Source organism: Dipodomys merriami, unplaced genomic scaffold (genome assembly GCF_024711535.1).
Source record: "Dipodomys merriami isolate MVZ:Mamm:240054 unplaced genomic scaffold, mDipMer1.0.p SCAF_31, whole genome shotgun sequence".
In the NCBI taxonomy this organism is placed as follows: Eukaryota; Metazoa; Chordata; class Mammalia; order Rodentia; family Heteromyidae; genus Dipodomys; species Dipodomys merriami.
The window spans coordinates 9,096,932-9,124,602 of NW_027204604.1; the positions used below are offsets into that span (position 1 = coordinate 9,096,932).

A 27,671-nucleotide genomic window follows, 5' to 3' on the forward strand; every position below is an offset into this window, starting at 1 on the left:
TGTATAAAAGTACACTTATTCACACATTATCATTGTGCCTTGGACTTTAAATTCAGTCCTAGTAGATCTCTAAGGCTATGTCCATGATCAGTCATGGGCCAATAAGACAACTCTAACTGTACTCTTCCAACTCATTGCTTTTTTTTTTTTTTTTACTTAATTGTCTGATTGCAGTGGCCAAAACTTCTCACAAAATATTAAAGTGAAGGTTCAGAACAGATTATTTATGATTTGTTTGCTATCTTGGGTAAGAAGTATTGGCATTTTCACCATTGAGTTTGATGAAAGGTGCATTTAATTAAATTTTCTTTAATGGTTTACTACAATGCCTGCACATAGTGGAAACTGAGGTTTTTCTGAATATCTGAATCCGGACAGGCCCAGGTGGTTACAGGATAGGTAGAGCAGGCCCTCATATTTAACAAATGAAAGAGTAAGTAGGTATGTGCCTATTCCTAGAATTTTTAGGAGTGGTTAAAGAATTTCTTAATATTAAGAACTATTAGAAAAGATTAGATACTAATATTAGAAACGTGATGATCTTGCTCATTGTGATGACTGTGGTGAGATCGAAACATTTCCTTATTATTAGAAATACATTGACGTATTCATAGTGAAATGTCACGAAACACATGGAATTTGCGTTAAAGAACTTTACCATCAAGAAGAAACATCCATTGGCAACATCATTGCTGTCAATCAATATAACAAGATCATCATTGTTAACCTAATTATGTGTATGTTCCAATCTGGTCTAACATCTAAAATGTAATTGGCAAACTACAATATATAAAGAAATTAGAAATGAATGTGATTGCCATTTGGGAAAGCAATGATACTGTTAATGCTTCAATAGGAGAGAATATGACATGCCTAAGTATTATATAGTTTAATTTAAAAGTAAAACTAATTCATATGAGGACAAAGGATATCATCCTGAACTACTTAGAAGAGGCAAGAAGGGAACCTCAGATAGGGAAATAAAATATTCGCATTTAAGAAAGTAAGTGTCCAGTACAACATGAGATCGAAAGTATGATTATTTATTTCTATTTAGGGAAAAATAAATATTTCTTTACATAGTCTTCTTGAAATCTTCTCATTATACATGTAAAATCAAATATTCACTGACATAAATAAAAAATAAATTAATCTGAACATTACAAAAGAATAAGATTTACAATTTGGCTAGAAATATCTCACTTTAGAATTATAGAATCCTCGATGTTGTAGTGAAAACATCTTTCATAAGACTCTCTGACTGGAGAAAACAAGAACAAAAAATGGGGAAAGGATTATTCTGAGAACAAAACTGCAGCGCATTCATTTTTACAACATTGGGACAGATTCCTGGTTTATTATCTGTTTGTGTCCCAAGAACACTTTCTTACCATGTACTCTTCCTAGGCCAACAACTAAGGCAAAAAAACTGCCATAAAAACCAAAAACACAACACTTCTGATTCATTACTATGTTTTTTTTTTCTCCAACCAATTTGGACTTATCTTAACGGAATAAGAAAATGTCACCCATTAAAATGTAGTTTGTCTCTTCTTTGCAATGTGTAAGAAGAGACTAGATTCCATTTTTTTCTTTTTGCTAACTAATTACTGTAGTTTTCTGTTTATCAGTGAAAACCACATTACACATCTAGTGAAAAACAAAACACATAAAACCCATTTGCTCATGCTCCTGTCCTAAAGATGAGTCTCCAGACCCTTTCCTCCATTTTTAGGAAAGTGATTTCTGCCAGTTCTGTGGGGTCTATTTCCACTCATGCTGGCTTGCTACCACTTGAGCCACATCTCCAGTTCTAGAGAGTTCTATTTTCAAATGTCCTTAGGTCTACTGAGAAGGAGATCCCAGACCACTGCCTTCTTGCTTCATTACTACTCCTCACCTACCTTAAAGACAATGATAACATGCAAAACATAGAGAACTACTGCATTCATTATATCCTCTCCTCCAAAAGGTTCTAACAAACTAGAAGTATTCTCTGTCTTCGTGTGTACTTTCTTCTGAACTCTTCTTTGGTTAAGTCAGCTAGCCAAGGATTACTAGCGTCACAAGCAGAACTGTCAGTGTGACCCATGTGTGCCCTGAAAGTTAAAAACAAAAAGTCAAAATCAAAGTAATTTTATTTACTGATGATAAATACAAATTTTTCAGTTGCTATGTGATCAAACCTAAAAAAAAGAATTGGTTAATTAGGGGTATAAAACAAATGTAATATTAGTTAGAGTACAGTCATTCTGCTGTAGGTATATTAATAGCCATAGGAACAATTAAAGCTGTTTGCTTTTAATTTCTTAGACTTAGTAGCCAAGAGGTAGAGTCATGTAAGGTACTTTTAGATTACAGGTCAATGAGAAGTCTCTGGATAGTAAACAGGAGTACAGGAAAAGATTCATCAAGAGATTAAGACACTTAGAAAGTTTCAAAAATACATTTACATCCATTTATTTTTGTGTGAAGACATAAAAGATATGGTAAGATCTATAGCTGGGTGTGCCTAGCACTCAGGAGGCTGAGGCAAGAGGATCATAGTGTGAGGTCAGCCTGGGCTATATAGAAGATCCAAGAAAGAAAGCAAGAAAGCAAGAAAGCAAGAAAGGAAGGAAGGAAGGAAGGAAGGAAGGAAGGAAGGAAGGAAGGAAGGAAGGAAGGAAGGAAGGAAGGAAGAAAGGGATGGAAGGGAAAGAAGGGAAAGAAGGGAAGGAAGGGAAGGAAGGAAGGAAGCAAGGAAGGAAGGGAGGGAGGGAGGAAGGCAGGCAGGCAGGCAGGCAGGCAAAGAATAAAACCTGGCAGGCGCTGGTGGCTCATACCTGTAATCCTAGCTACTCAGGAAGCAGAGATTTAAGGATCACCATTCAAAATTGATATCAGGAGAATATCTAGGTGTATATAAAGTTAGTTCTTACCCTCAACAGCTTATACTTTGGAATATGTCTATCTTTAAGTCTGTCTGTCTGTCTATCTATCTATCTATCTATCTGTCTGTCTGTCTGTCTGTCTGTCTGTCTGTCTGTCTATCTATCTATCTATCAACCTATGTATCTATCTATCTATCTATCCATCCATCTATGTATCTATCTATCTATCTATCCATCCATCTATCTATCAACCTACCTACCTACCTACCTACCTACCTACCTACCTACCTACCTACCTACCTACCTACCTACCTACCTACCTACCTACCTACCTACCTACCTACCTACCTACCTACCTACCTACCTACCTACCTACCTACCTACCTACCTACCTAAAAGGGAACTCTTTCCTAGGGATATCCATGAATTTTTCCTGTTTGACCCATTAAGCAACTGGCCTCACTGAAAATCCCCAAATACAATGCAAAATAAACACGCCTACATTCCAGCACTTTTCATCCTATTGAAAATATCCTGGAAAATTATGTTCCCAATGTATGGAAATTGATAAAATCCAATAGGGACCCCCCAGTCAACTCATCAAATGCCACATCTCCTGATCCGTGTTATCCCGCAGGGCTCTGGCAAACGGATAATGCCCTAGAAATCCATCATTTGTAATCTGACAGATCCAATGAGTAACAATAAACGTAGCTGAAATGAATGGCAAAATGCATAAAATTGTTTTTAATTTTTTTTCAGAGTAGATTTGCTGAAACATCTGTACCCACTTTACTCACTTTATATAAATAAGGACCATTCATTTTGTTATTAGGCCCTAATCTATGTTCTCAAGCAGTCTGAAAAATGCTAGCTGAGCCAGGCACCAGTGACTCACGGTTGTAATCCCAGATGCCCAGGGAGCTGAGATCTGAGATCATGGTTCCAAGCCGGCCCTGGCAGAAAGGTCCCCAGGAGACTCTTAGCTCAATGAATTACTAATCAAAAAATAAACTACTCAAAAAAGCCGGCAGTGGCTCTTTAGCTCAAGTGGTAGAGTGCTAACCTTGAGCACAAAGAGGACAGTGCCCAGGCCCTGAGTTCAAGCCCCAGGACCCAGGACCAGAAAAAAAAAAGACAAAGAAAAAGGTCTGAAAAAGTGACATCATACTGCATTTGCTAAACTATTGTATTGGGATTCAATAAATTCTTGTAAAAGCCTGTTAACCTTCTCAGTCTCATACCTAGGACCATCATCAATGTTTTTTAAACAAAAGATTGAGCTATTTATTGTTTTAAAAATGTTCTTATTCTGTATTTGAGCTGTTATTAATTTAAAGAGAAAGGAAGGCATTAATAGAGGGCAGAAATGAGACAGTCTACATCAGCCAAAAACTTTAAACTTGTAGAGAAAACATTAAAATGTAGTTGTTCTGATTAATTAGTGGGAAAAATGGATAAGCATTAGGGCCAATGAGAAGTTAATCAAGTTTGTATGAACTCTACAATCAGATTGCTGGACAATTAAAACTACAAAACAGAGCAGGTGCCTTAAATCACCCTGTTGTGTTTATAGTGTTCAACAGAACCTAGCATGACATTTATAATTCATAGATGGACTCAAAAAGAGAACACTTATTTCAAATACTACTGAATTCCACTCCCCACCTCTGTTGCTGTCTTAACCTGTGTTTACTGTTTGTCAAGCAATGTTCTAAACTCTGATAGAGGGGTCCTTCCCATGAGGGAGGTGTGACAGTTCCCCAGGTGATACATTAAACAAACAAACAAAACCCCTAAAGCCTAGAGAACCTAATCTGCTCAGTCACTAGGCTTGTGAATCAGAGACTCAGGATTTTAACCCAGCACTTGCATCCAGAGCCTAGCTTCTTAATTCCTGGGCTGTGTTTGGCTAACCTGGTGCCTATTAGTAAATATATTGCAGAGAAATGCTTAATCACAGACAATTTAATAATGCTAGAGGTTGCTTTTTTCTAGATTTCTTTCCTTCTCTACAGCTATTATTAAAATACACTGCGTAGCAAAAAAGAATAGGTAAGCATATCATAAAGACACTCTGGCTTTCAAATCATTTTCCTTTGGGATGCTGTTGTTACTGTCCTTAAATAGTCTGAGGGAAAAAAAAAAATCTGTTCTAGGGGCTGGGAAGGTGGCTCAGTGGTAGAGCGCTTGCCTTGCATGCATGAGGCCCTGGGTTCGATTCCTCAACACCATATAAGCAAAAAAGAAAAAAGCTGGAAGTGGCACTGTGGCTCAAGTGGTAGAGCGCTAGCCTTGAGCTGAAGAGCTGAGGGACAGCGCCCAGGTCCAGAGTTCAGGCCCCACGACCGGACCCAAAAAAAAATTCTATTCTACCAGGACAGTAATTACAGAGTAAAGAATGAAGAGACAGTATTCCAAATATGAGATAAAGCTAGGAGAGTAAATTACTGATATAACAATAACTTTTTTTTTTTTTTTTTTGTTGGTTGTGGGCCTTGAACTCTGGGCCTGGGCACTGTCCCTTAACTCTTCAGCTCAAAGCTAGCACTCTACCACTTGTGCCACAGCGCCGCTCCTCAGCCTCCTGAGTAGTTAAGATTACAGGTGTGAGCCACCAGCGCCTGGCTATCATAGCAACTCTTAAAAAGAAAAGCTAAGAATTATTATTTTTTAAATCATCCGAATTTACAATCACACTGAAAAGCCCACAGTCCCAGAAAGTTTTGACTACAGTTATACCAGTTATTAAAATCCTTGAGAGGAAAAATTTGGTAACACAGTTAATAGGAACCCAAACAAGTTCAGCTGTACTCCAGTTTGACAATAATACATAGTGGTTAAGAAAAGAGACAGGAATTGCATTCTGTACATGGCCCCCTTAGGCCACAAGGTCCATAGTAAATGCTTTATACTATTGTCCTGTCTTCTCTGGAAGAAAAAAAAACCAATACTGAAAGTAGTACAGTGCCCAAATACAAACTTGGGACAGGTTTGGGAAGAGTGTACAGTGTTTTAGCACAACCACAATTAGCATTTATCTTGTGAGACTGGAGAGCAGGAAATATTTGACCTGTAGAATATGTTTTTCTGTGTTCAGTTTATCATAGATGAAATTTCATTAACTTTTAAGACTACAAGGGGGGCTGGGAAGGTGGCTCAGTGGTAGAGCGCTTGCCTTGCATGCCTGAGGCCCCGGGTTCGATTCCTCAGCACCACATAAGCAAAAAGAAAAAAGCCGGAAGTGGCGCTGTGGCTCAAGTGGTTGAGCGCTAGCCTTGAGCTGAAGAGCTGAGGGATAGCGCCCAGGTCTAGAGTTCAGGCCCCACGACCGGGCCCCTCCCCTCCCCTCCTCCCCCCCAGGAGCACTATTTTGAGCTGAGCAAGGAAAAGTAAGTCAGTTAAACTGTCCAGACCAACTTTTATACCATGTTTTCTTTTTCGTTCTGGGGGTCAAACCCAAAGGCTTGAGCATGTACGACAAGCAGCCTACCAATGAGCTATATTCTCAGTCCCTGGTTGTTTTTTAAACACATAATCTTTCTTTTCAAAATCACTCACATACCTCTGCCTTTTCTTTCAGCATTTCTTTCCTTCTGTGTTCTAAACACACACATACACCCCCACACACAAACCCCCACAATCTTTAGACTCACTTCTTTGATCTGTACTATAAAGGAAAGTAGAGATGACAATAGAAATGCAGTTGAAGCTAATGGACTAAGGATTGCATTTGGTTCCAAACTAGAAGAGAGATACTGCATAACTGCATTGTCATTTGGATGCATGATTAAAAAACCCCTGGCCATTTCCACAATGGGTGTGTCTTAACTGTATTTTACCCAATCAGTATTTTCAACACATCCCCTAGCATTGTATTGTTATCTCAGAAAGACAATACATGAAATTCTGAGTTTCTCCTCCTATGAGCTCCCATTAATCTCACCAATTTAAATACATCACTTGGAATTAGAACAAAAAAGTAATTCAAAAGCAACACAGAATATCAAGATAAGAAAAATAAAAGAATAACTAGCACATGTAATTCTCAAAGTTTGGGGAGGTTGGTAGTTTAACAGAATACCAGAGCAAAACATAGAAATATGAAAAACAAAGCTTTACAAAGATTTTCAGTAAGTAAAAAGGGCTCTGCCTCTAAAATGAAAAATCATGAAGTTTTCAGGCATGAAGGCAATAGTTTGTGACCTCAAAATTCACTTGATATCTACAGAAACCAACTTAAAGACAGTGTAAACTTAACATTTATGCAACATGGGATAACTGGAAGTATAAAATTGTGAATGAAATGGGTACCGTTAAAGGTTCCTAATCATCAACTATGCTCTGAGGTAGGACAACTTACATAATTTTCAGAAATGAGATTCTCTAATATAACGGGGTATTTTAGTCAGATTCCTTACTATGACGAACTACATTAGTGTAGTGTTTAAAACACTACACAACAGTCGGCCACGGGATACGTCATTTGGTCACCTTCAAAGTGTTTCGTGAATATTTATTAAATTTCATTGAATGCTACTATTTTTGCAGATGTGCAAACTAAGAACCAAAAAAGATGAGTTGAATAATTTATTGCCACAGAAAACCTCCGGTGGCATCCACCTGTAATCTTAGTACTTCAGAGGTGGAGGAAGGATTGTGAGTTTAAGCCCAGCCTAAGCTACATAGTGAGAGCCTGTCCCCAAATGAAGTTTACATACATGTTTTATATATAATATGCATAATATATCTGTAAACTATACAATACTGTATATACCACAAAAATAATATATGCTACTGTATATAGTACTTTTGTATATACTAGTATAATACATTTATGTTAGACATACTTCACATATATATACTATATGCTATAATATATAGTACATAGTATATACTATATATATATATATATATATATATATATGTATATATGGTGAGAGAGAGAGAGGCAGAAAAAGAATCATTTTCATTCTCCAGAACCCAAGTGGGAATTCTATCTACAAGAACTGGTGTCCACTGCATCATGCTTGTCTCCTTTCCTGAAGAAATGTGGATTTTCCAAGTCACTTCAAAGAAGCCACACTTGTGTATTCAGCAAATTGGGAATGCTGTCCATGTGATAAGAAAGACCAAGAAGGAAAAAAAGAAAGAAAGAAAAAAGAAATAACCAATGCTTTGGTGTTAGAGGCACAGTTCAGTTGGTAGAGCGCTAGCCAATGGGCCAATGTGTCAGGTACAGAGTCCCAGTCTCCCACAGGAAGAAAGAAAAAAGAAAAGAAAGAAAGGAAGAAAGGAGGAGGAAGAGAAAGGCCATAAAAGATGCAAATAGGTTTCCTTCTTAATTATAATTATACTTCAGAGAACAGAATAAAGAGCTTGTGAACAAATCACATGACTAGAAAGAGACGAGGGAAAAAGAATGTGATAAAGTAAACTTACATTTTCAGATTCATGAATATAAGACTCAATACTTTTTCCTCTGAGCTACCTGCCTTGCCATGATCATTGGATTTTCTGTCTCTGTATTTCTTCCAGTTTTGATTAGTAGAGAATCAAGGCAACCTCCTTATTTGATTGTATAGTCTCTCCCCCCATAACTACCACAGCCATGCCCACTTCTAGAGACTAGCCATTGGTCTCTGTTTACTGCCTACTAGCTTTGCAGTCAGTCTTGAGTAGTTGAAAACTGAACAAAACCATGTTGTTTTAGCTGAAAAAGGGGGAATGAATGCTACATTCCAATATTTCTGTGACAGCAAAAAAAAAAATACATACAGAAATTGAGTATAGTACTTACACATAGGAAACATGCCTGAATATATTGCCTGAATATGGAACTGTTTTATTTGTTTTATTCATTATAGTAGCAGGTGTGTGTGGGAAGGGGGATTGGGTGGGTGGTGGTGTGTATGTATGTGTTATTAAATTGCCAAGATCCATCTCAGGAAAACACCAGTGACTACGTGCTTAGACTTCTCAAAGCTAACACTGATTCAACTTTTGGCACTGGGCTAGGAGTTTCCAACCCATTTTCCCATTAAACTTCAAAGACTTTACAGAGGAGTTATAGTCTGTCTTTTAAGATCGAGAAAATGTATTTGAGTCAGTTGGGATGAGTATTTGCTAAATGAGAAAGCCAGATTCAAGGCAAGGTCTGACTGAGTCCAGAGCATGAGGTCTTTGCTCTTCTTCCACATACTACTGACTTGAGAAATGACTCCACCAAAACCTACACAGAAGATGTATGCTTAGTGGGGTGATGCCCGCAAAAGATGAACACATTTTTACTTTTTCATATGTATAAAATTAAAGAGAGAGGAGGAGGAGGAGGAGAAAGGAGGAAAGAGGGAAAGGAGGAGGGGGGGGAGAGAAACAGATTTATAGGATATGATAGTAAAATCCCATGGGGAGATGATTAGGGGAATCATGTCTAAACAAGTCCTTGGCAAATGGGAATCGAGAGAGAGGGGTGGGGAGAGAGAGAGGGGGGAGAGAGGGAGAGGAAGAAAGGGAGAGAGTGGGAGAGGGGGGGGAGGGGGAGAGGGGGAGAGAGGGAGAGAGGGGGAGAACGCCAGTTGAGGTAGATCTTTAAAATTGCTGACACATGTCATTTATAAGGCAATTTAGGTAGCAAGGTCTGTGTCCTTCTTTCTTACCATAATTAAACAGGAAAAATAAATAATTATATTTGTAATTCATCTGCATCATTTGCTTACATTATAGAATAATCTGAAACAACTTCATTTAAATCGTTTCCTAACCTTTTTTTTTGTGCCAGTCCTGGGGCTTGAACTCAGGGCCTGGGCACTGTCCCTGAGCTTCTTTTGCTCAAGGCTAGCACTCTACCACTTGAGCCACAGTGCCAATCTGGTTTTTTCTGTTTATATGGTGCTGAGGAATTGAACCCAGGGCTTCATGCATGCTAGGCAAGCACTAAGTTGCATTCCCAGCCCCCTAATCTTTAAAAGTGAAAGAATGACCTGATTTACAGAGGAACTTTACAAAATAAAGATAATTTTCAGGCTTATGTCTTGTAAGATCCTCCTCCAATCCTGTTAGGATTATGTCTATTTTAAAAAGAAAGAAGCACCCTGGGGAGAGTTTCCTAAAAATCACAGGTATAAACCTAAAGAGCTTCAGCGAGAGAGAAAAATAAACAGTTCTGTCTGGGGATGTAGCTTAGTAGAAGAGTTCTTGCCTAGCATGCACAAGACCCTGGGTCTAGCACTACAAAATATATAAAGAAATAAAATTCTTCATTTTATTATTTCTTTAATAATAAAATCAAAAGATGGAGTGTGGTAACTTATTTCTGTAATTCCAGCTATTTATGAAGAGGTGGAAAGATTTCAAGCCAAGGCTCAACAGGGCAAAAGAGTGAGATCCTATCTAAAAAAAGGAAAAGGGGCTGTAAAAGAGGTGTATCTTGGGCTGGGAAGGTGGCTCAGTGGTAGAGCACTTGCCTTGCATGCTTGAGGCCTTAGGTTTGATTCCTCAGCACCACATAAGCAAAATGAAAAAAGCCGGAAGTGGCGCTGTGGCTCAAGTGGTAGAGCACTAGCCTTGAGCTGAAGAGCTGAGGGACAGCGCCCAGGCCCAGAGTTCAGGCCCACGACTGGACCCCCCCCCCAAAAAAAAGAGGTGTATCTCAAGTGCTAGAAAGCATATAGGGTTCTGAGTTCAAACTCCAGTACTGATACACAAACAAACATGCATTACACCTTCACTAAAGGATACTAGTCAGGTGAAGATTCACCTATTAAACTCATCCCTTTTGTGAACATTAAATCATTAAATCATGAGATTGTTTTTCATTTAGAATACATTTATTTCTATTTAAAATATAGAATAAACAAACAATTCCAACTGCTGGAATTTTTCAAGATAAGTCTTAAATATAAAATAACCATGTTAGATAGCAGTAAAAACAATATAAATAAAATATCTGTGTTTATTGCCTCTTGGTTAATTCATGCATACAGAGAACGGGGACTTCACTGGTAAGTGAAATGATCAATGAAAAGTCAACACTTTTTAATAAAAGTGTATTTCCTATTGAATATTACTTATCATTGGGTTCCTTACATGCTTTGCCCTTAACAAATACTTCTCTTACCATCTTCCTTAAGAACTTTACTAGTCTTGGTAACACAGAACCTCAAATAATATATTCGTGGCTAAAGAAGAAGATACTACCTAACGCTAGATGAAATTGCAACACACATAAGGCCTCATGTCTGCAACTATAGATTAGTCTCTTTTGAGAGAACTTTCGCACAAATGGCTAACAGAAAGGGAAAAGATATAATCAATAGGAGCATTCCTCATCTCCTTTGGGATCAGAGGTCTAAAAATGGTCAGGGAGCAGTTTATGATTAATGATAAAATACTTGGGAATAGAAATAGCGAGAACTGTTTTCCTTCTTGTGCTTCCCTAGAATGAGGCACTAAGACAACGAGCATGTAATACTATTCGACTGATTGGCCAAAAGACCTGAAGCTGGCCTACAATCACCTTGGAACAGGCACATGGCAGGGAAGGTGAAGGAATATATCCAGTACCTGTGGGGGTCCACAACACATGATGATAAAATGCATTCATTTGTTTCCTCTTAGGTACCCATAAGCACTGCATTTTGACAGTTTTCCTAAGACACTTAAAAGATAATATTCTCTTCCAGGTATATGGATTGTACATCCCACAGTGGTGGCAATTTCTTTTAAGTGCCTGAGAGCCAAACTTACCATATAAATAATTGGCAACACCTGAAAAGCAAGAAGAATGACAAACACAAAATAAGTGTTAAATTTTCATCCATTTGCTAGAAACAATACAGATATGTGTCAGTAAACAACACTGGGAAGAAAAAAAAGCTCAAATTTTTGCAACTGAAAGAATAAGTGTGAAAGAACTAAGAATAGTAATTACACACTTAAAGGAGTATCCCATTGCCAGTGATCTGTTGGAGTAACAATGTAAGCATCAATTAAAACAGCTACTGAATGCCAAACTAAAACTGATTCTAAAAGTTGATGGTAAGAAATAAGTTTAAAGAACCTGAGTAGTAAATAGTTACTGATTTAAACTGTCAATAAAGGATCAAACAAACACAATGCTCTACACCTGTATTCCCAGCACTGAGGAGGCTGAGGCCTGAGGATCAAGAGTTGAAGGCTAAGGGTGCTAAGAAAGAAAGGAAGGGAGGAAGAAATAAATTATGGCACTTGCAGGGAAATGGACTGATCTGGAAAATATCACACTGAAAGAAGCCAGGCCCAGAAAGACAAAAGGATCATGTTTTCTATCATGTCGATCTTAGAACCCCAAAATAATTTTCCATGTAAACTGCACCGAGAGGTTTTATATATACACTCATATACACAATTTAGCTATGTAAAGTATAGAATATACTGTAGCGAACTCCTCGGAGTCTTTTTTTTTTTTTTTACAATTAACAGTTTAACAAAATCAGTATCAGGAAGCTGAAATGAGATTAGAAGGGAGGGGGAGGGAGTGGCAAGGACGCAAATGAATGAAAAAGGAAGTGGAGGACAAATACAGCAAGAATACTCAATGCGCACACATATGTGATCAAGGAAGCTGGAAATGTGGGGTTTCCTACTCCTCCCCTCCCCCATCTGTGGTGAAGGAACAGATAAGAGAGAAGGAGTGACCCTGATCAAGAAACATGGACAATGCCACGTGCCAGTGCCTCATCCAGTATTTCTAGCTACTCAGGTGACTGAGATCTAAGGATTTCAGTTCATATATAAAGCCTTCCCAGGAAGAAAAATGGAATGATTTTCATTTTGACTTAACCAGCACATAAAGCCAGAAGTGGAGCTGTGGCTCAAGTGGTAAAGTACCAGCCTTGGGTAAAAAACCTAAAGGACAATGCCTTTGAGTACAAGCCCCAAGACCAGGGGGGGAAAAAAAAAAGAGTGCCGGACATTCAGATGGTCAATTTAAATTATAATCCTCTTGTGCAACCTTTTAAAACCAAATCAAACAATCCAAAGCCATCAAAAACCTCACACTTAGATCTATGCAAAGGAAATCTGCATAAGGCCAACTGACCTGAAGTAGACATTTCTGTCCCCTTAGATGTTTTCGTTGCATGAAAACCCACAGTTGTCCTGGAACCAGGTGCATGGTGTGTTGCTGTAATACGAGCAGAGGTGAATCGCTGTGTGATTTGGAGACTCTTAGTCATGGGGACATGTGAAGTTGTGGACTTGTGTGCTGCTGGAGGCCTCTGTGTTAATGAAGCTTTTGCTGTGGTGACTCTGTGGGTTGGTGGTGTGGTCTGTGTAGCAGAAGCAGTCCTGTTGGGCTGGTGGCCTGCTAAAGGGGTGTTTGTAGGCAGAGTCTTTGGTGTGAGGAATGTCTGAGCCTTGGTGGCTGAATTGTTGAATGTAGTGGGATTCTGAGCAGCTGATGAGACTTTTGTATCTGAAATATTTACTATGGTGGGTTTCTGAGGAGGTGAAATTGTTGGAGTTGGTGAGTGTGCTTTTGTAGGTTTCTGTGGAGTTGGGAATGGTGGAGTCAGATCATGTGCTATGGTGGGTTTCTGAGGAGGTGGTAGAGTTGATGGAGTTGGATCGTCTCGTTTTGTAGGTTTTTGAGGAGTTGGTGGGACTGCTGGAATGTCTGCTTTTGTAGGTTTCTGAGGAGGTGAAACTGTTGGAGCTGGTGAGTGTGCTTTTGTAGGTTTCTGAGGAGTTGGTGGGAATGGTGGAGTCAGATCATGTGCTATGGAAGGTTTCTGAGGAATTAGGATTGGTGAAGCTGCATCATCTAGTTTTGTAGGTTTTTGAGAAGTTGGTGAGACTGTTGGAATGTCTGCTTTTGTAGGTTTCTGAGGAGGTGAAACTGTTGGAGCTGGTGAGTGTGCTTTTGTAGGTTTCTGAGGAGTTGGTGGGAATGGTGGAGTCAGATCATGTGCTATGGAAGGTTTCTGAGGAATTAGAATTGGTGGAGCTGCATCATCTAGTTTTGTAGGTTTTTGAGAAGTTGGTGGGACTGTTGGAATGTCTGCTGTTGTAGGTTTCTGAGGAGTTGGGAATGGTGGAGTCAGATCGTGTGTTATGGTAGGTTTCTGAGTTGGTGGAATTCGTGGAGTTGGATCGTCTTGTTTTGTAGGTTTTTGAGGAGTTGGTGGGACTGTTGGAGTGTCTGCTTTTGTAGGTTTCTGAGGAGTTGATGAGACTTTTGAATCTGAAATATTTACTGTGGTGGGCTTCTGAGGACTTGGTGGGACTGTTACAGTTGGATCATCTATGTCTGTAGGTTTCTGAGGAGTAGGTGTGCTGTCTGTATCTGAAACAATCCCTGTGGTGAGTTTCTGCGCGGTTGGTGGGGCTGTTGGCGTTGGAGCGTGTGCTGTGGTGGGTTTCTGAGGCGCTGGTGGGCCTTCTGTAGGTGGAGCACTCCGTGTGGTGGGTGTCTGAGTAGTTGGTGGGACTGATGGAGTTGGAACGTCTGCTTTTGTAGGTCTCTGAGGACTTGGTGGGATGTCTGTAGTTGGAACTTTGACTCTGGTGGGTTTCTGATGTGTTGGTGGGACTCTTGTAGTTGGAACACTGACTCTGGTGGGCTTCTGAGGAGTTGGCGGGGCCCCTGTACCTGGAACTTTCCCTGAGGTGGGCTTCTGGTGCGTCGGTGGGGCTCCTGTAGTTAGAACTTTTACAGTGGTAGGCTTCTGAGGAGTGACTGGGGCCTGAGTAGGTGAAGATTTCTCTGTGGAAAAAAAAAAAAGTTAGTGAAATACTGAGTAAATCTTTCTGTCTAGGTTAAACTTTCCTATACTTGCTCTCTGTGGCTATCTTACTTCATACAAATGCCTCTTGTTATTTATTACACAAAGAGTTGAAATGTTACATCATGTTTGTGTTCAGATTAACTATAGGGGACTAAAGAGGATTTTTATCAGTATTGAAATGGGCATGTGGAACGGTCAGCCTATGACCATGCATTTGTCCAGTTTTCTTTCAGTCCATTCTTGCTACATATCGATAAGAGCTATATTTTCAAGTGCATAGAGAGTTCAGATTGTGCAATGAAGATGCCTTTATTACCAAATGTCTTAAATTGACTTACACAATGATATTAATATAGTTGCATTATTTTTTGTTTATATTTCTACAGTTTATTTTTCTATCCTTTATTTTCAACTGTTCTGTGTTCTTGTCATCCAACTGTATCTCCTATAAACAGTAAATAGTTAGGTTTCAGTTTTAAAATTTAGGCTGATAATCTGTCAAATTATACACTGCATATATATATGTTTACATATATTTATATACACTCAATATATATATATTTTTATATCACCTACCTTATTATTGGCTTTTTATCCCATTCATCAATTTTATGTTTCTTTCCATTTCTTCTTCTCATCTTTCCTTTAGGATGAATTATTATTCCTTTTTAAAGGAATTTCTTTATGTCATTTCTATACTTTTCACATAGTTTTACTATTTTGGGGGCAACTCTATAGATTATAGTGCAATTATGGAGGTGACTGTAAGTTTTTAGTATTGCTAGACTACTATAATTTTTTAATTAGATCATCTTCTGCCTTTTGCACTTTTTTGCTATTTCATATGTCTTGCTACTTCACATTTGTATTCTCTTCATATTTCAAAGCAAAAAGCTGGAAATAGAGTTGTGGCTCAAAAGAATAAGTACCAGCCTTGAGCAATGAAGCTCAAGGCCAGTGCCCAGACCCTAAGTTCAAGCCCTAGTACCAGCACAGACACTAAATAAATAATTTTAAAAGATGCACTACATATACAAATAGACATGTTGACTTAAAACTCCCTGGAACACTCTCTCTCTCTGCTCTTTTCTAGCTCTTTCTCAGCTCTTTCCTTCTCTTCTCTTTCCCAGCTCTCTTCTCTTTCCTAGCTCTCTCTTTCCCAGATGCTCTCTTTTCTAGCTCTTTTCTAGTTCTTTTCTCTCTCTTTCCTAGCTCTCTCTTTCCCAACTCTTTCTCTTTGCCAGGTCTCTCAGCTGTCTTTCCCAGGCCTTTCCCCACCGCGTGAAGGACCAAGATGGCCTGGTGCCATCTTGAATAAACCTACTCCTTACCTGAAAAAAAAAAAAAACAACTCCCTGGAACAACAATTTAAAGATAATTTAAAATCACCGTTCTCAGTTTTCTTCATTTCTTTTTGCATTTTAGTGTTGTGACATGAGATTCTTTGCATTCTATTTGAAGAATTACCTTAGGTTTTCATGAAGCCTGTTCTACTTGAGACAAGTTCCCTCTGCTTTTGTCTGACTACATCTCGTTTTTCACTTAGTTTTGAAGGACATATTCATTAGGTATAGAATTCAACACAAGCAGTGATTTTCTTGCAGTGTTTCAAATTTTTTCTTATTGTCTTTTGGCTTGTGCCACTTTTGGTTGAGAACTCAGTGCTTATATTTAATTGCTACTACTTTGAGGTAATTTTTTTTTGGACCTAAAGTATTTTTTAAGCATAATTTATTTTTATTTTTTTATTTTTATTTTTTGGGTCCAGTCATGGGGCCTGAACTCTGAGCCTGGGCGCTGTCCCTCAGCTCTTCAGCTCCAGGCTAGTGCTCTACCACTTGAGCCACAGCGCCACTTCTGGCTTTTTTTTTTCTTTTTGCTTATGTGGTGCTGAGGAATCGAACCCAGGGCCTCATGCATGCAAGGCAAGCGCTCTACCACTGAGCTAACTTCCCAGCCCCCTAAAGTATTTTTATCATTGTTTTTTGACTTTCTAAAGGTTTAATATGAGATGTCTTGAAATGGTTTTTATTCTATTGAGAATCAAGAGAACTTCGTGAAACTAATCAGTTTTAGAAAACTCTCATGGACTTTTGAAATATTTTGCTCTTTCTCTATTTCTGTCTCCCATTCTTCTTTCTCTTTTTATTCCTTCACCCATTCTTTTTTTTTCTTGCCAGTCCTGGGACTTGAACTCAGGATCCGGGCACTGTCCCTGAGCTTCTTTTGCTCGAGACTAGCACTCTACCACTTGACCTACAGTGCCACTTCTGCTTTTTTTATATATGTGGTACTGAGGAATCGAACCCAGTGCTTCATGCAAGCTAGTCAAGCACTCTACCACTAAGCCACCTTCCCGGCCCTGACCCATCCATCCTTCTTGTCTTTTCCCCCTCTCTATTATCTTTTTCTAACACATTAGAACAGCTTAACATGTCTCAAATCAAACTGCATACACATATTCAAATAAATTTATATTTATATATTATGTATATTATATATATTTGATAGTATATTTGTATATATGTGTATATGTATGTGTGTGTGTGTGTATATATATATATGTGTGTGTGTGTGTGTGTGTGTGTGTGTATATTGCATGTGTTTACCAAGGCAATAGATCCCTTTGAGACTCTGGTGAAAAACTATGCCTCACAAAAAATGAAACTATGCATATGTACACATTTTACATTCATTCATCAGAATTCTTGGGATGTCTATGTCCAAATAAATAACACAAAAATACAACTATGTGAACTAATTACCTTTGCACTGAGGTGGGGGGCTACTCCATTCTCCATGGTCGTCATCTTTTACATCACAATAAAGGGAGCTATTTCCAACCAGGGTGAAGCCTTTAGTGCATTCATAGCTTACAGTCTGAGAATATGTGTAAGTGTTACTCTCCCCTCGCATTATTCCATTCTTAACCACTGGTGGGTCTGGACAATAAATTTCTTAAAAAGAAAGACAACATCTTTTAACTCAGTAAAACCGGTATTGTATATTTACAAATAAGGACTAAAACATATTCAAGCTCAGCATTTATCACAAAGGGATGCTTAGAAATAGCTATTAAGCAATGGACAGCATTTTTGGAGGTTTGAAGGCCAAGATAATGGAATACAGGTGCTAAATGGAGATGGATTAATAGAAATAATAAGATTTAAAATATGGAAATTCAAACATCACAGTAAGATACACATGTGACACATGCCAAACTGATGTGAGGAAAAGTAACGCTGCTGAATTTTAGAGGTTAAAACAAGAAGTTGAGGATGATGTCAGGGGGATGATGGAACTTGAATTTAAGCCTATGATGTACTCTTCATTCTAGACAGGCTAGGAAAGGGAGAAATTGCTCTTCAACACATGGAACAAATAAGAAGAGGAATTGGGAATTCCACGGGCATGCCTGAGAAATAAGGGTAGAGCCCAAGATATGGTAAAGTTTCTTTTTCTTAGCACGTATTAACTCACAAAGATTTTTATTTAAGATAAACCAGCCTAGCGCTGGTGACTCACACCTGTAATCCTAGCTACTCAGGAGGCTGAGATCTAAGCATCACAGTTCAAGCCAGCCTGAGCAAGAAAGTCTGTGAGACTCTTATCTCCAATAAACCACTCAGAAAACCGGAAGTGGCACTGTGGCTCAAGTGATAGAGCACTAGCCTTGAGCTGAAGAGCTGAGGGACAGGGCCCAGGCCCAGAGTTCGAGCCTCGTAACTGACAAAAAAAAAAAAGATAAATCATACTAAGGAGTTGAGTTTTTTATTTGTTTGTTTGTTTTGTCAGTTGTGGGGTTTGTACTCTGGGCTTGGGCGCTGTCCCTCAGCTCTTCAGCTCAAGGCAAGCACTCTACCACTTGAACCATAGCACCACTTCTGTAGTTGAGTTTTTTAAAAACAAATACAAGCAGAGTTACAGCCTCTTCCAGCAACTATTCTAATAAAAAAAAGTGAGTAGGTACACATTCTTCAAAGCCCTGAAGCTTTGAAAAGCAGGAAAGGAATATAATTATATGTGTGCCTCAAATTCAATGATATCAAATGAACTGGAGGACCAATGCAATATTACCAAATTTCTAAAGTAATTTTAGGCTATTGATCAATCCAAGAACAAGCTACTTGGATTGACACTAAATTCAGGTGTATAGAGACTATTCAAATCCACTTATTGGTGTATTTATTTATTTGTTTATTTTTGTTGGACCTGGGGTTTGAACTCAGGTGCTGTACCTGAGCTTTTTTGCTCAAGGTTAGTGCTCTACCACTTTAAACTGCAGTGCCACTTCTGGTTTTCTGGTGGTTAACTGGAGATAGGAGTCTCACAGACTTTCCTGCCCAGGCTGGCTTTGTACTGCGATCCTCAGATGAGCCACCAATGACTTATCCATTGGTTTTGTCCAAACATTTTAGAGCACTGCATACATACTAGGCATTTTCTATAAATAGATGTCCAAAAGTGAGCCAAATACAGTTCCTGTACCATAAGATCTAGTGCAAAATGGGAGGATCATCACAGATAACAGTGCAAGTGGTACGGAAAAGAGAGAGAGGAAGGATATTAACCAGGTTGGACAATCTTCCTAAAGAACAAAGAGAATATAGCAATCCAGAGAAGGAACTAAAAGACATTCCTGGTGGGACACACACATAAGGAATAGTGGAATCACAAGGTATATGAAAAACAACACAGCCCGCATGGCTAGGAATTGATTGTAAAAGTGAGACACAAACATGGAAATGTAGACAGGGCCTGGCTAGCCTCAAATGCTACACTAGAGAGTGTGGACTTTGTATGTGACAGGGAATACTGATGTCTAAGCTATACTAAGCTTTAAGAAGGAAAAGAGGGCCAAGCACTGGCTCACTTGTAATACTAGCTCCTGAGGAGGCTGAGATCTGAGGATCCTGATTCAAAGCTAGCCTGAGCAGAAAAGTCCTTGAGACTCTCATCTCCAATTAAGCAGCAAGAAGCCAGAACTGAAGGTGAGGCTCAAGTGGTAAAGTACCAATCTTGAGTGGAAAAAGCCAAGTGAGAGTATGAAGTCCTGAGTTCAAGGCCCAATACCAGCAACACAACACAAAAAAGTGAGGGTACTACAAATATATACTGTGAAAATTTTAAATAAGCAGAAAATCCTTTACCATTGATGGTTTAGCCCCAGACTTTTATAGAAGACTTACCTACACATTCTGGCAATGGATCACTCCAGCCAACAGAGTTATCTGTAAGAACACAGTAACTAGAAGTGGCACCAACTAATTTAAACCTAGAACAAAAAGGGGGGATAAATCAGTTTAAGGCTAGGAATGTGGCTTAGTGGTACAGTGCCTGACTAGCATCCATGAAGCCCTCGGTTTGATTCGTCAGTACTACATCAACAGAAAAAGCAAGAAGTAGCATTATGTCTCAAGTGGTAGAGTACTAGCCTTGAACAAAAGAAGCTCAGGGACAGTGCCCAGGGCCTGAGTTCAAACCCTAGTACTGGCAAAAAAAAAAAAAAAATCAGTTTGTTATATTCCCATGTATCTGACTTTTGTCAAATTCTTCAGCCTACCAGCCTAAAATATACAATATACCAGTAGATGGAGACAAAATGATATTTGATGAAAGTCTGTAAGGCAAATAAAAGAAAAAAAAGTTTATTTAAAAAAATACCTAAAAAGTAAGAATGTATAACATATGGAACATTTTTATTTGCAGGTTGTATATGCTAGAAAACATAGAAGTATAAATAAAATTTTTAGGCCAGGCACTGGTGGCTTGCACCTATTATCCTAGCTACTCAGGAGGCTGAGATCGGAGGTTCACAGTTCAAATCCAGCCAGGGCAGGAAAGTCTGTGAGACTCTTGTCTCCAATTAATTACAGAAAAAGCCGGAAGTGGTGCTGTGGCTCAAGTAGTAGAGCTCTACCCTTGATAAAAAGGCGCTCAAGGACAGCACCTAGGTCCAGAGTTCAAGCCTCAGGACCATAAAAAAATTAAATTATGTAGATATCATTTGTGAACAAATCTCATATTTCTGAGTTCTAGAAAATTAATTAACAGCCAGGTGCGTATGGCTCATGCCTATCATTCTAGATCCTCAGGAGATCTTGGGTCTGATGACTGTAGTTCAAAGCCAGCTCTACAGACAAAGAAGACACATTTATCTATAATGAGCCAATAAAGTGAGGGATTGAAGGTGTGTGGGTCAAATGGTAGAGTGCCAGCCATGAGTGAAAGAGCTGAGCAAAGGGAAAGACCTTGGGTTTAAACCTCAGTACCAATACACATACACATACACACATACACACACACACACACACACACACACACACACACACACACACACACACAAATTAATACAGGCTTTGTAGAACAATAGAATGTGTCTATATTTAAAGGGTTCAAAATATTTTCCAGACTTTACATTAGTGATCCAACTGATATTTGTTACTAATATGAGAAAAGTGACTATTATTTCTATTTTATAAAGACTGAAGCAGACAAATACACCGGGAGACAGTGAAAGCACAAAATTAAATTTACAACATTAAATGAGAGAATGAATGGAAAATTTTCAACTGTATTGGAGATATGGATATTATTCAGTAAGTGAGTTCCTTGCTTACATAGATAACTATAAAAGACTGGACTACAAGGACATGGAAGGATACTGTTACCCTAGGAATATATATATATATATATATATATGTATGTATATATATATATATATATATATATATATATGTTCTATATTACATTATATATATTCCAATGATATCTCCTAAGTTTGTATATATATAGAAATCAGATACAAATTCATTCTTAGATTAAAAACTTGTTTCATATTTAGCACTTGAAGGACTGTTAGTTCTGTAAACATCATCAACATGTTTCCCATTTTTCTTTACTAATGCATAAATATTAAAAGCTATAAATTTAGAGAAGCTGGTGGCATAAAATCTTCCTTTCTTCACCCATTTTATGAAGTTGAATGAACTCAGAATAAAAGCATCTTTGAAGCAGGGGTTGTTTTACCCACTACCAGCCTGTGCATGCTAGTCTCACAACCAGCAATCTCCATCTGAAATTCCAATTTGTTTCCTCTTATGTGAAATGCAGTGTTAGTATGACAAAACTTACCCTTTGTTACATGAGAAGGAGATGGATGAGCCAAATAATATGTCAGTTTTTATGTTGATAGCACCATTTTGTATTTCTCCAGGATTAGGACATGATCTTTCTAAAAGGTGAAAATAAATTGCTTTCATTAAAATATAAAATATGAAACTATGAGATCCATTTACAATCATTTTATAATGTATGTGTATTTAAAAGCATCACATTACATGCCTTCAATACACACTAATATTTTATTAGTTTATTATATGTAAGTAAAGCTAGAATAAACTTATTGTGAGACCTGTGTGTGTGTGTGTGTAAATTCATCATCCAAACATTGGTATTTCTAGTTCTTAGACTTCTTTAATTTTACCTTCTTTTCTTGAAAAGTTTAAAAGAGCAACCTATTTATGATCTATAGTGAATATAGGTAACCTCAAACTAAGTAAATGTGAAGGTTGTGAGTGGTGAATAAGTATCACAATCACATATGTATTTGGTCTGTCCAATTTAACATAAAATGAATCATAGAAGAATCAGTCTGAGTAATATAGACACATACAGAGTTCCAGCACAGATGAAGAAAGAGATATTTTCTCCAAACACCAGATGACTTGGAATACTTAAAAAGTATATACTCACTTTGACAAAATTCAGTTGGTTTGCTCCATTCTAAACTCGGAAGGCAAGTTAATTTTTCTGACTTAGTAATATCCTTTCTGTACCCTGGCCGGCATTCATATTCCACAATGGACCCAACTGGGAAGTAATTCTGTTTGCTATATTCCTTTTTGAGAAATGCATAATTTAGCCTGGGTGGAATTTTACAGCTACCTATGAGAATTAAAAAATAACAAAAATATGTTATTCATTTGAATGTTTAATTAGCTGATCTTTATTTCACTCCTTTTGTCTTTATACATACTTAATATTTAAATATCACTATGGCATTTTCAGTATATCCAACACACACACACACACACACACACACACACACACACACACACACACACACACACTCTTTTTCTCTTCTCTCTCTCTCTCTCTCACTAGCCCCACTTTTCAAAACATGTAATGCAGTGAAGTTACCTGGTCACAGTTCTGAGTCTAGTTTTTTGTTGCTGCTGTTGCGTTTTGTCAGTCCTGGGCCTTGAACTCAGGACCTGCGTGCTGTCTCTGGGCCTTTTTGCTCAAAGCTACTACTCTACCACTTGAGCTACAGTTCCACTTCCAGCTTTTTGGGGACTTAATTGGAGATACAAGTCATGGGCTTTCCTGCCTGGGCTGGCTTTGAACCACAATCCTCAGATCTTAGCCTCCTGAGTAGCTAGGATTGCAGGCATGAGCCACCAGTGCCCAGCTGGGCACAGTAATGAGACTGAATAAATGTTAGTTTCTGGATGCTATGCTGAGGAATTCCTCAGTACCATTTGGTACAGGGATAGATGAGAATGAGTATTGCCAGATCCTTGGACTCAAGTCCTGAGACAACAATAGTAATTGTAATACTCGTGGCTATTATTTATTGAATACCTCTAACATATATTAACTCATTGACTATCAAAACAACCCCTGAGGGGCAAGGATCAGATAAACGAATTCTGTACATGAACTAAGTACAAACTGTGAACAAGGGACAGATAGAGTATAATGGAATGGTCATGCAAAGGCCCAAAAATCTCCTGCAGAAATGCTGCTGATACTGAGGAAGTTAGTCACCTTTTGAGGGCCTTTCCCTTAAGTGAAATGCAGAGAAGAGTCTCTGCTTAACTCAAGTAGTTGTTTGGAAGGTTAGATGAAGTAATACCTGCGGGAGAATTATAAACTCTAAATGCCATCCATGTGCTTTATGCAAGGCTCTCACACTTCAACCTATCACATTCTATCAGAGATAGATTTTTAAAAAAGGATTTGTGGCAGTTTCTAAATGTCCTCAAGTTTCCATTGAGTTAAATTGTTCAGAGGCAGGAACAATTTCTATCTCTATTTACATGCATTCAGATACCACGTAATGATGTTTTGGTCCATACTGGGCCACATCTCTACACAACAGTGCTCCTGTAAGTTTATGATGGAGCTTAAACATTCCTATCGCCTGGTGATGCAGTAGTCATAGTAGCAGCAGTGTGAACCTCACCCATGTGTCTGCAGCACCACTGCTGGAAATGAGCGCAGTATGTCCAATTATAGGAAAGCTCAGCACATCAGTCGTATGCAATCTATAACACTGCATGTTCTTAAGAACGGACGTTGCCAGTGCCTGTATTGGCTATATTATACTTTAAATTCAACAGTGAGTCAGCTTCAGGCAAGGCCTTTCATGTGTTCCAAAAGAGGCACTGTGATCACAGAGGACAGCCCCAGTGCTACAACTCCAAAGGACCTTCCAGTGGGACAATACACGGCAAGGACTATGATGTTCCTACTTATGCTTCCCATGTAGCTAGGATCACAGGTGCACATGTGCATGCAGGTGCATACACAAACACACATGCGCATGCGTGCGCGCACACACACACACACACACACACACACAATACCTAGTTCTGTTTGTTTGTTTGTTTTTTTTTTTGGTCGGCCGTGAGGCTTGAACTCTGGGCCTGGGCGCTGTCCCTCAGCTCTTCAGCTCAAGGCGAGCGCTCTACCACTTGAGCTACAGCGCCACTTCCGGTTTTCTGGTGGTTTATTGGAGATAGGAGTCTCACGGTCTCTCCTGCCCGGGCTGGCTTTGAACCACGATCCTCAGATCTCAGCCTTCTGAGTAGCTAGGATTACAGGCGTGAGCCACCAGCGCCCGGCCTGTTTGTTTTTTTAGTTGAGGATCTTGATTATTTTTATGTCCTGGCCCTCTCAGTGATCTCCAACAACACCAGGATAAGCTGTGTATTATTATGGGAGAGTCAAAAAATTGAGATGTTTTTATTAAAAAAATTAAGTTGGACATGATAGCCTATAATCCCAGATGCTTGGGAGGCTAAAGCAGGACATCACTTAAGCTCAGAAATATGAGGCCAGTCTGGGCAATATAGTGCTCCAAACAAGGTTAAAAATAGTTTGTAAAGTTAAAAAAAAAATAGTTATAGTAAGCTAAGGGTGATTTATTAATGAGGAAAATGTAAATAAATTTATCATAGTCCAAGTGCACAGTATAAAGTCTACAGATATGGACAGTAATTTCCATTAGTTTACCTGCCATATTCAATACTATTATGTTGTAGAGTTTGTAGCAAAGGAGGAATAAGCTATACCATGTGGCCCAGGTATGCCACATGCCACATTACCTAGACCTGTAAGTGCACTCTGTAATGTCCAGATAGCAAGCATGAGTGTATCACAGCAAATACATAATAGATTTTTGAAGGAAAGACATGAGTTTTGGGTGGGGGGAAATGCCACCCAAGACTTATATTTGCTCAGAAGACTGAGATCTGAGGATTCTAGTTTGAAGCCAGCCTGAGTAGGAAAGTTCAGGAGACTCTTATCTCCAATGAACTACCAAAAGGCTAAAAGTGAAAGTGTAGCTCAAGTGAGCAAAAAAGTTAAAAGGACAGTGCCTAGTGTCTGAGTGCAAGTCGTAGTATGGACGCACACAAAAAATAAAGGGAAAATAAAACCAATACCTTATATTTATTAAGTCTGACTTTACAAAATGTGATCTAATAAAACACAGCCTATGTATATCCCTCAAAGCATATGATTATGTATATAAAATATATCTCATATATGTGTAATATATCCTATATCATATATAACTCATTATATGTAATAACATATGTTATATGCTATATAATAATATATGATACATAATTATTGTTTATTTTCTGAAGTCTGTTCAGGAGAATATATATATATATACACATACACACACATATATGTATACATATATTCATATATAATTTTCTCCTAAATAATGTCTATTGCTTCTTTTCTGTATTAATCGGTTCAGGAGATACAGTCCAGAAGGAAGGCTTAATAAAGCAGCAATACCTGCTGTGGGAAGCAAGGCCTTCAATTAGCTGACAGGTGTAGTGCCAACACAGGAATTACCCAAGGGTTTAGTGACGCTGGAGAACTATCAATTACCAGTCACGCCAAAGAGGTATAAAAATAACCTAACGGGATACACTCCCTTCTGTCACTTTCCCAACAAGAGAGGAACTTACGATTGCAGAACTCTCCGAGCTCTGACCACTGGTGGCTGGGGAGGCAGACCACGGAATCCGGCTTGCCCGGGATCTTCTCAAAGCCTTCCTTGCATTTGTAGGTGACCGTGTGGCCCTCGGGAAAGCTCTGGAGATCCCCCAGGGTTGGCTGGGCGTTGGGTACCTGGGCGGGGAGGCCGCAGTCACCTGAAGAGGAGAGAGCAGACCCTGCAGGCCACGCAGCCTTGCAGGGAGTGGGGGGGGGGTGTCCCGGGGACCTCTGACCTTCCTGCAGGAGACAGGCTCAAAGAAGCTGGGAGGGCTGGGGAGGTGGCTCAGGGGTGCCGGCCTAGCCTGCATGAGGCCCTGGGTTCGAATCCTCAGTACCACAGAAAAAGCCAGAAGTGGCGCTGTGGCTCAGGTGGCAGAGCCCTAGCCTTAAGCAGCGCCCAGGCCCCGAGTTCAAGTCCCAGGACTGGAAAACACACAGCAGTGGAGAGTTAAGTCCCTCCCTTTAAACAGCAGCTCCGACTTTACCGAGTGTCCACGCCGATACTGTTGCCGGCCACGAGATAAGGCGGCCCCGCGTGCGGCGCCGGGTGACACGCCCGCTCACACTCACACACATGCACAGCTGATCCGCGGGAGGAGGGGGCGACCAGAATCAGCCTGCGTCCTAAAGCCAAGGGGGTCCGGGGGGAACCGGGGGGACCGGGGGCCCGGGGGGCTGGAGGCGCGGAGGCCGAGGGTCCGGGGGGCCGGGGGGGGTCCGGGGGTCCGGAGGCCTGGGGGTCCGGGGGAGCCGGGGAGCCGAGGGTCCGGGGCGCCGGGGGCCCGGGGGCCCGGGGGTCCGGGGGTCCGGGGGCCCCGGGGGCGCGGTCACGGTGGAGATCTCCCGCCCCAGGGGCCGCGTCCCAGACGCCCAGAGCCTCCGTGGATGGCGAGGACAAAGCCCGACGACCCTCCCCGCGCCCGCCTGCCCGGAGCCCCCGCCCCGCTGCGCGGTCCGCTCAGGACGGCTCCTGAACCCGCACTCACCCCGCACGGCGGCCGGGCGCAGCAGCAGCAGCAGCAGCAGCGGGAGCCCCGCGGGCAGGGGCCGGACGGCGGGGACGCCGGGGCGCGCGCGGCTCATGGCGCTCGGGATCGGGGGTCGCCCGCGCCGCGACAACCGCCGCGCGCGGGCGGGAAGGAGAAGCGAGCGGGCGGGCGGGCCGGAGCTGCGCGCTGGGGACCCGGCCGCTCGGAAGAACGGGTCCGCCCGGCGGAGCCCGGCTGTTAACCGCGCGCCCTGGGCGTGGCCAGCGCTCGGAGTCACCGCGGGGCGGGGCGCGGAGGACGAGGGGGTTCGTCGGGGCGGGGCCCGAGCCCACGCGCCCCGAGGCCCCCCTAGGAGACGTGGTCCGGGGCCTCCCGGTCCCCGCTGCCCGGTGGGGCCTGCGATGAAGTCGGCCTGGAGTGGTAAACTTGGGTGTTCTGAGCACGCTCGGTGGCCGAGGAGAGGGGAGTGGCCCGAGGGGGCCCCCGGGGGATGGGGTGGGAATCCGGGCTGGCCAGCGGCTCGGTGGGCGCGGGGAATCCAGAGATCCACACCTCCCCGCCCCCTCCCCCCGGGGATGAGAAGTGGGTCACACCCGGGGCCTCCGGGTGCCAAACGCCCCGCGAGGGTGGGGTGCGGATCCACGGAATGCCTTACCTTGTTATGCAAGCCGCAAGTAGGTCGTGACCCGGTGAGGACAGGTCTGCGCTAACAGTTGAGTAGGGGGCCGGTCTGG

General features: G+C 40.7%; 1 protein-coding gene across 2 annotated transcripts; it reads right to left on the reverse strand.

Moving 5' to 3' along the window:
• Window positions 1–1,022: 1,022 nt before the first annotated feature.
• On the reverse strand, window positions 1,023–27,141 carry Cd55 (CD55 molecule (Cromer blood group)). 2 transcript variants are annotated; one of them, XM_070041605.1, is made up of 10 exons: window positions 26,935–27,141; window positions 25,918–26,103; window positions 22,397–22,588; window positions 21,776–21,875; window positions 19,831–19,916; window positions 17,407–17,598; window positions 14,506–14,619; window positions 12,955–13,038; window positions 11,622–11,642; window positions 1,023–2,099 (listed from the first exon to the last, which is right to left on the reverse strand). In XM_070041605.1, exons 1-10 carry the CDS (start codon window positions 27,029–27,031, stop codon window positions 2,044–2,046), a joined length of 1,128 nt encoding a protein of 375 aa, XP_069897706.1. In that variant the 5' UTR covers window positions 27,032–27,141; the 3' UTR covers window positions 1,023–2,043. The 2 variants fall into 2 exon arrangements, with proteins under 2 accessions (XP_069897706.1, XP_069897707.1); XM_070041606.1 differs by lacking the exon at window positions 11,622–11,642 and having other exon boundaries at window positions 26,935–27,139.
• Between the last annotated feature and the right edge of the window lie 530 nt (window positions 27,142–27,671).

Bases quoted from the DNA above. Each gene is read 5' to 3' on its own strand.
- Cd55 (XM_070041605.1), bottom strand. From the start codon at position 27,031: ATGAGCCGCGCGCGCCCCGGCGTCCCCGCCGTCCGGCCCCTGCCCGCG. The intron at 19,917-21,775 runs GTAAGTTTTGTC...TTTTTGTTCTAG, and splicing joins TCCTTCTCATGTAACAAAGG to GTTTAAATTAGTTGGTGCCA. The intron at 2,100-11,621 runs GTAAGTTTGGCT...TTTAACTTTCAG, and splicing joins TGTTGCCAATTATTTATATG to GGCACACATGGGTCACACTG.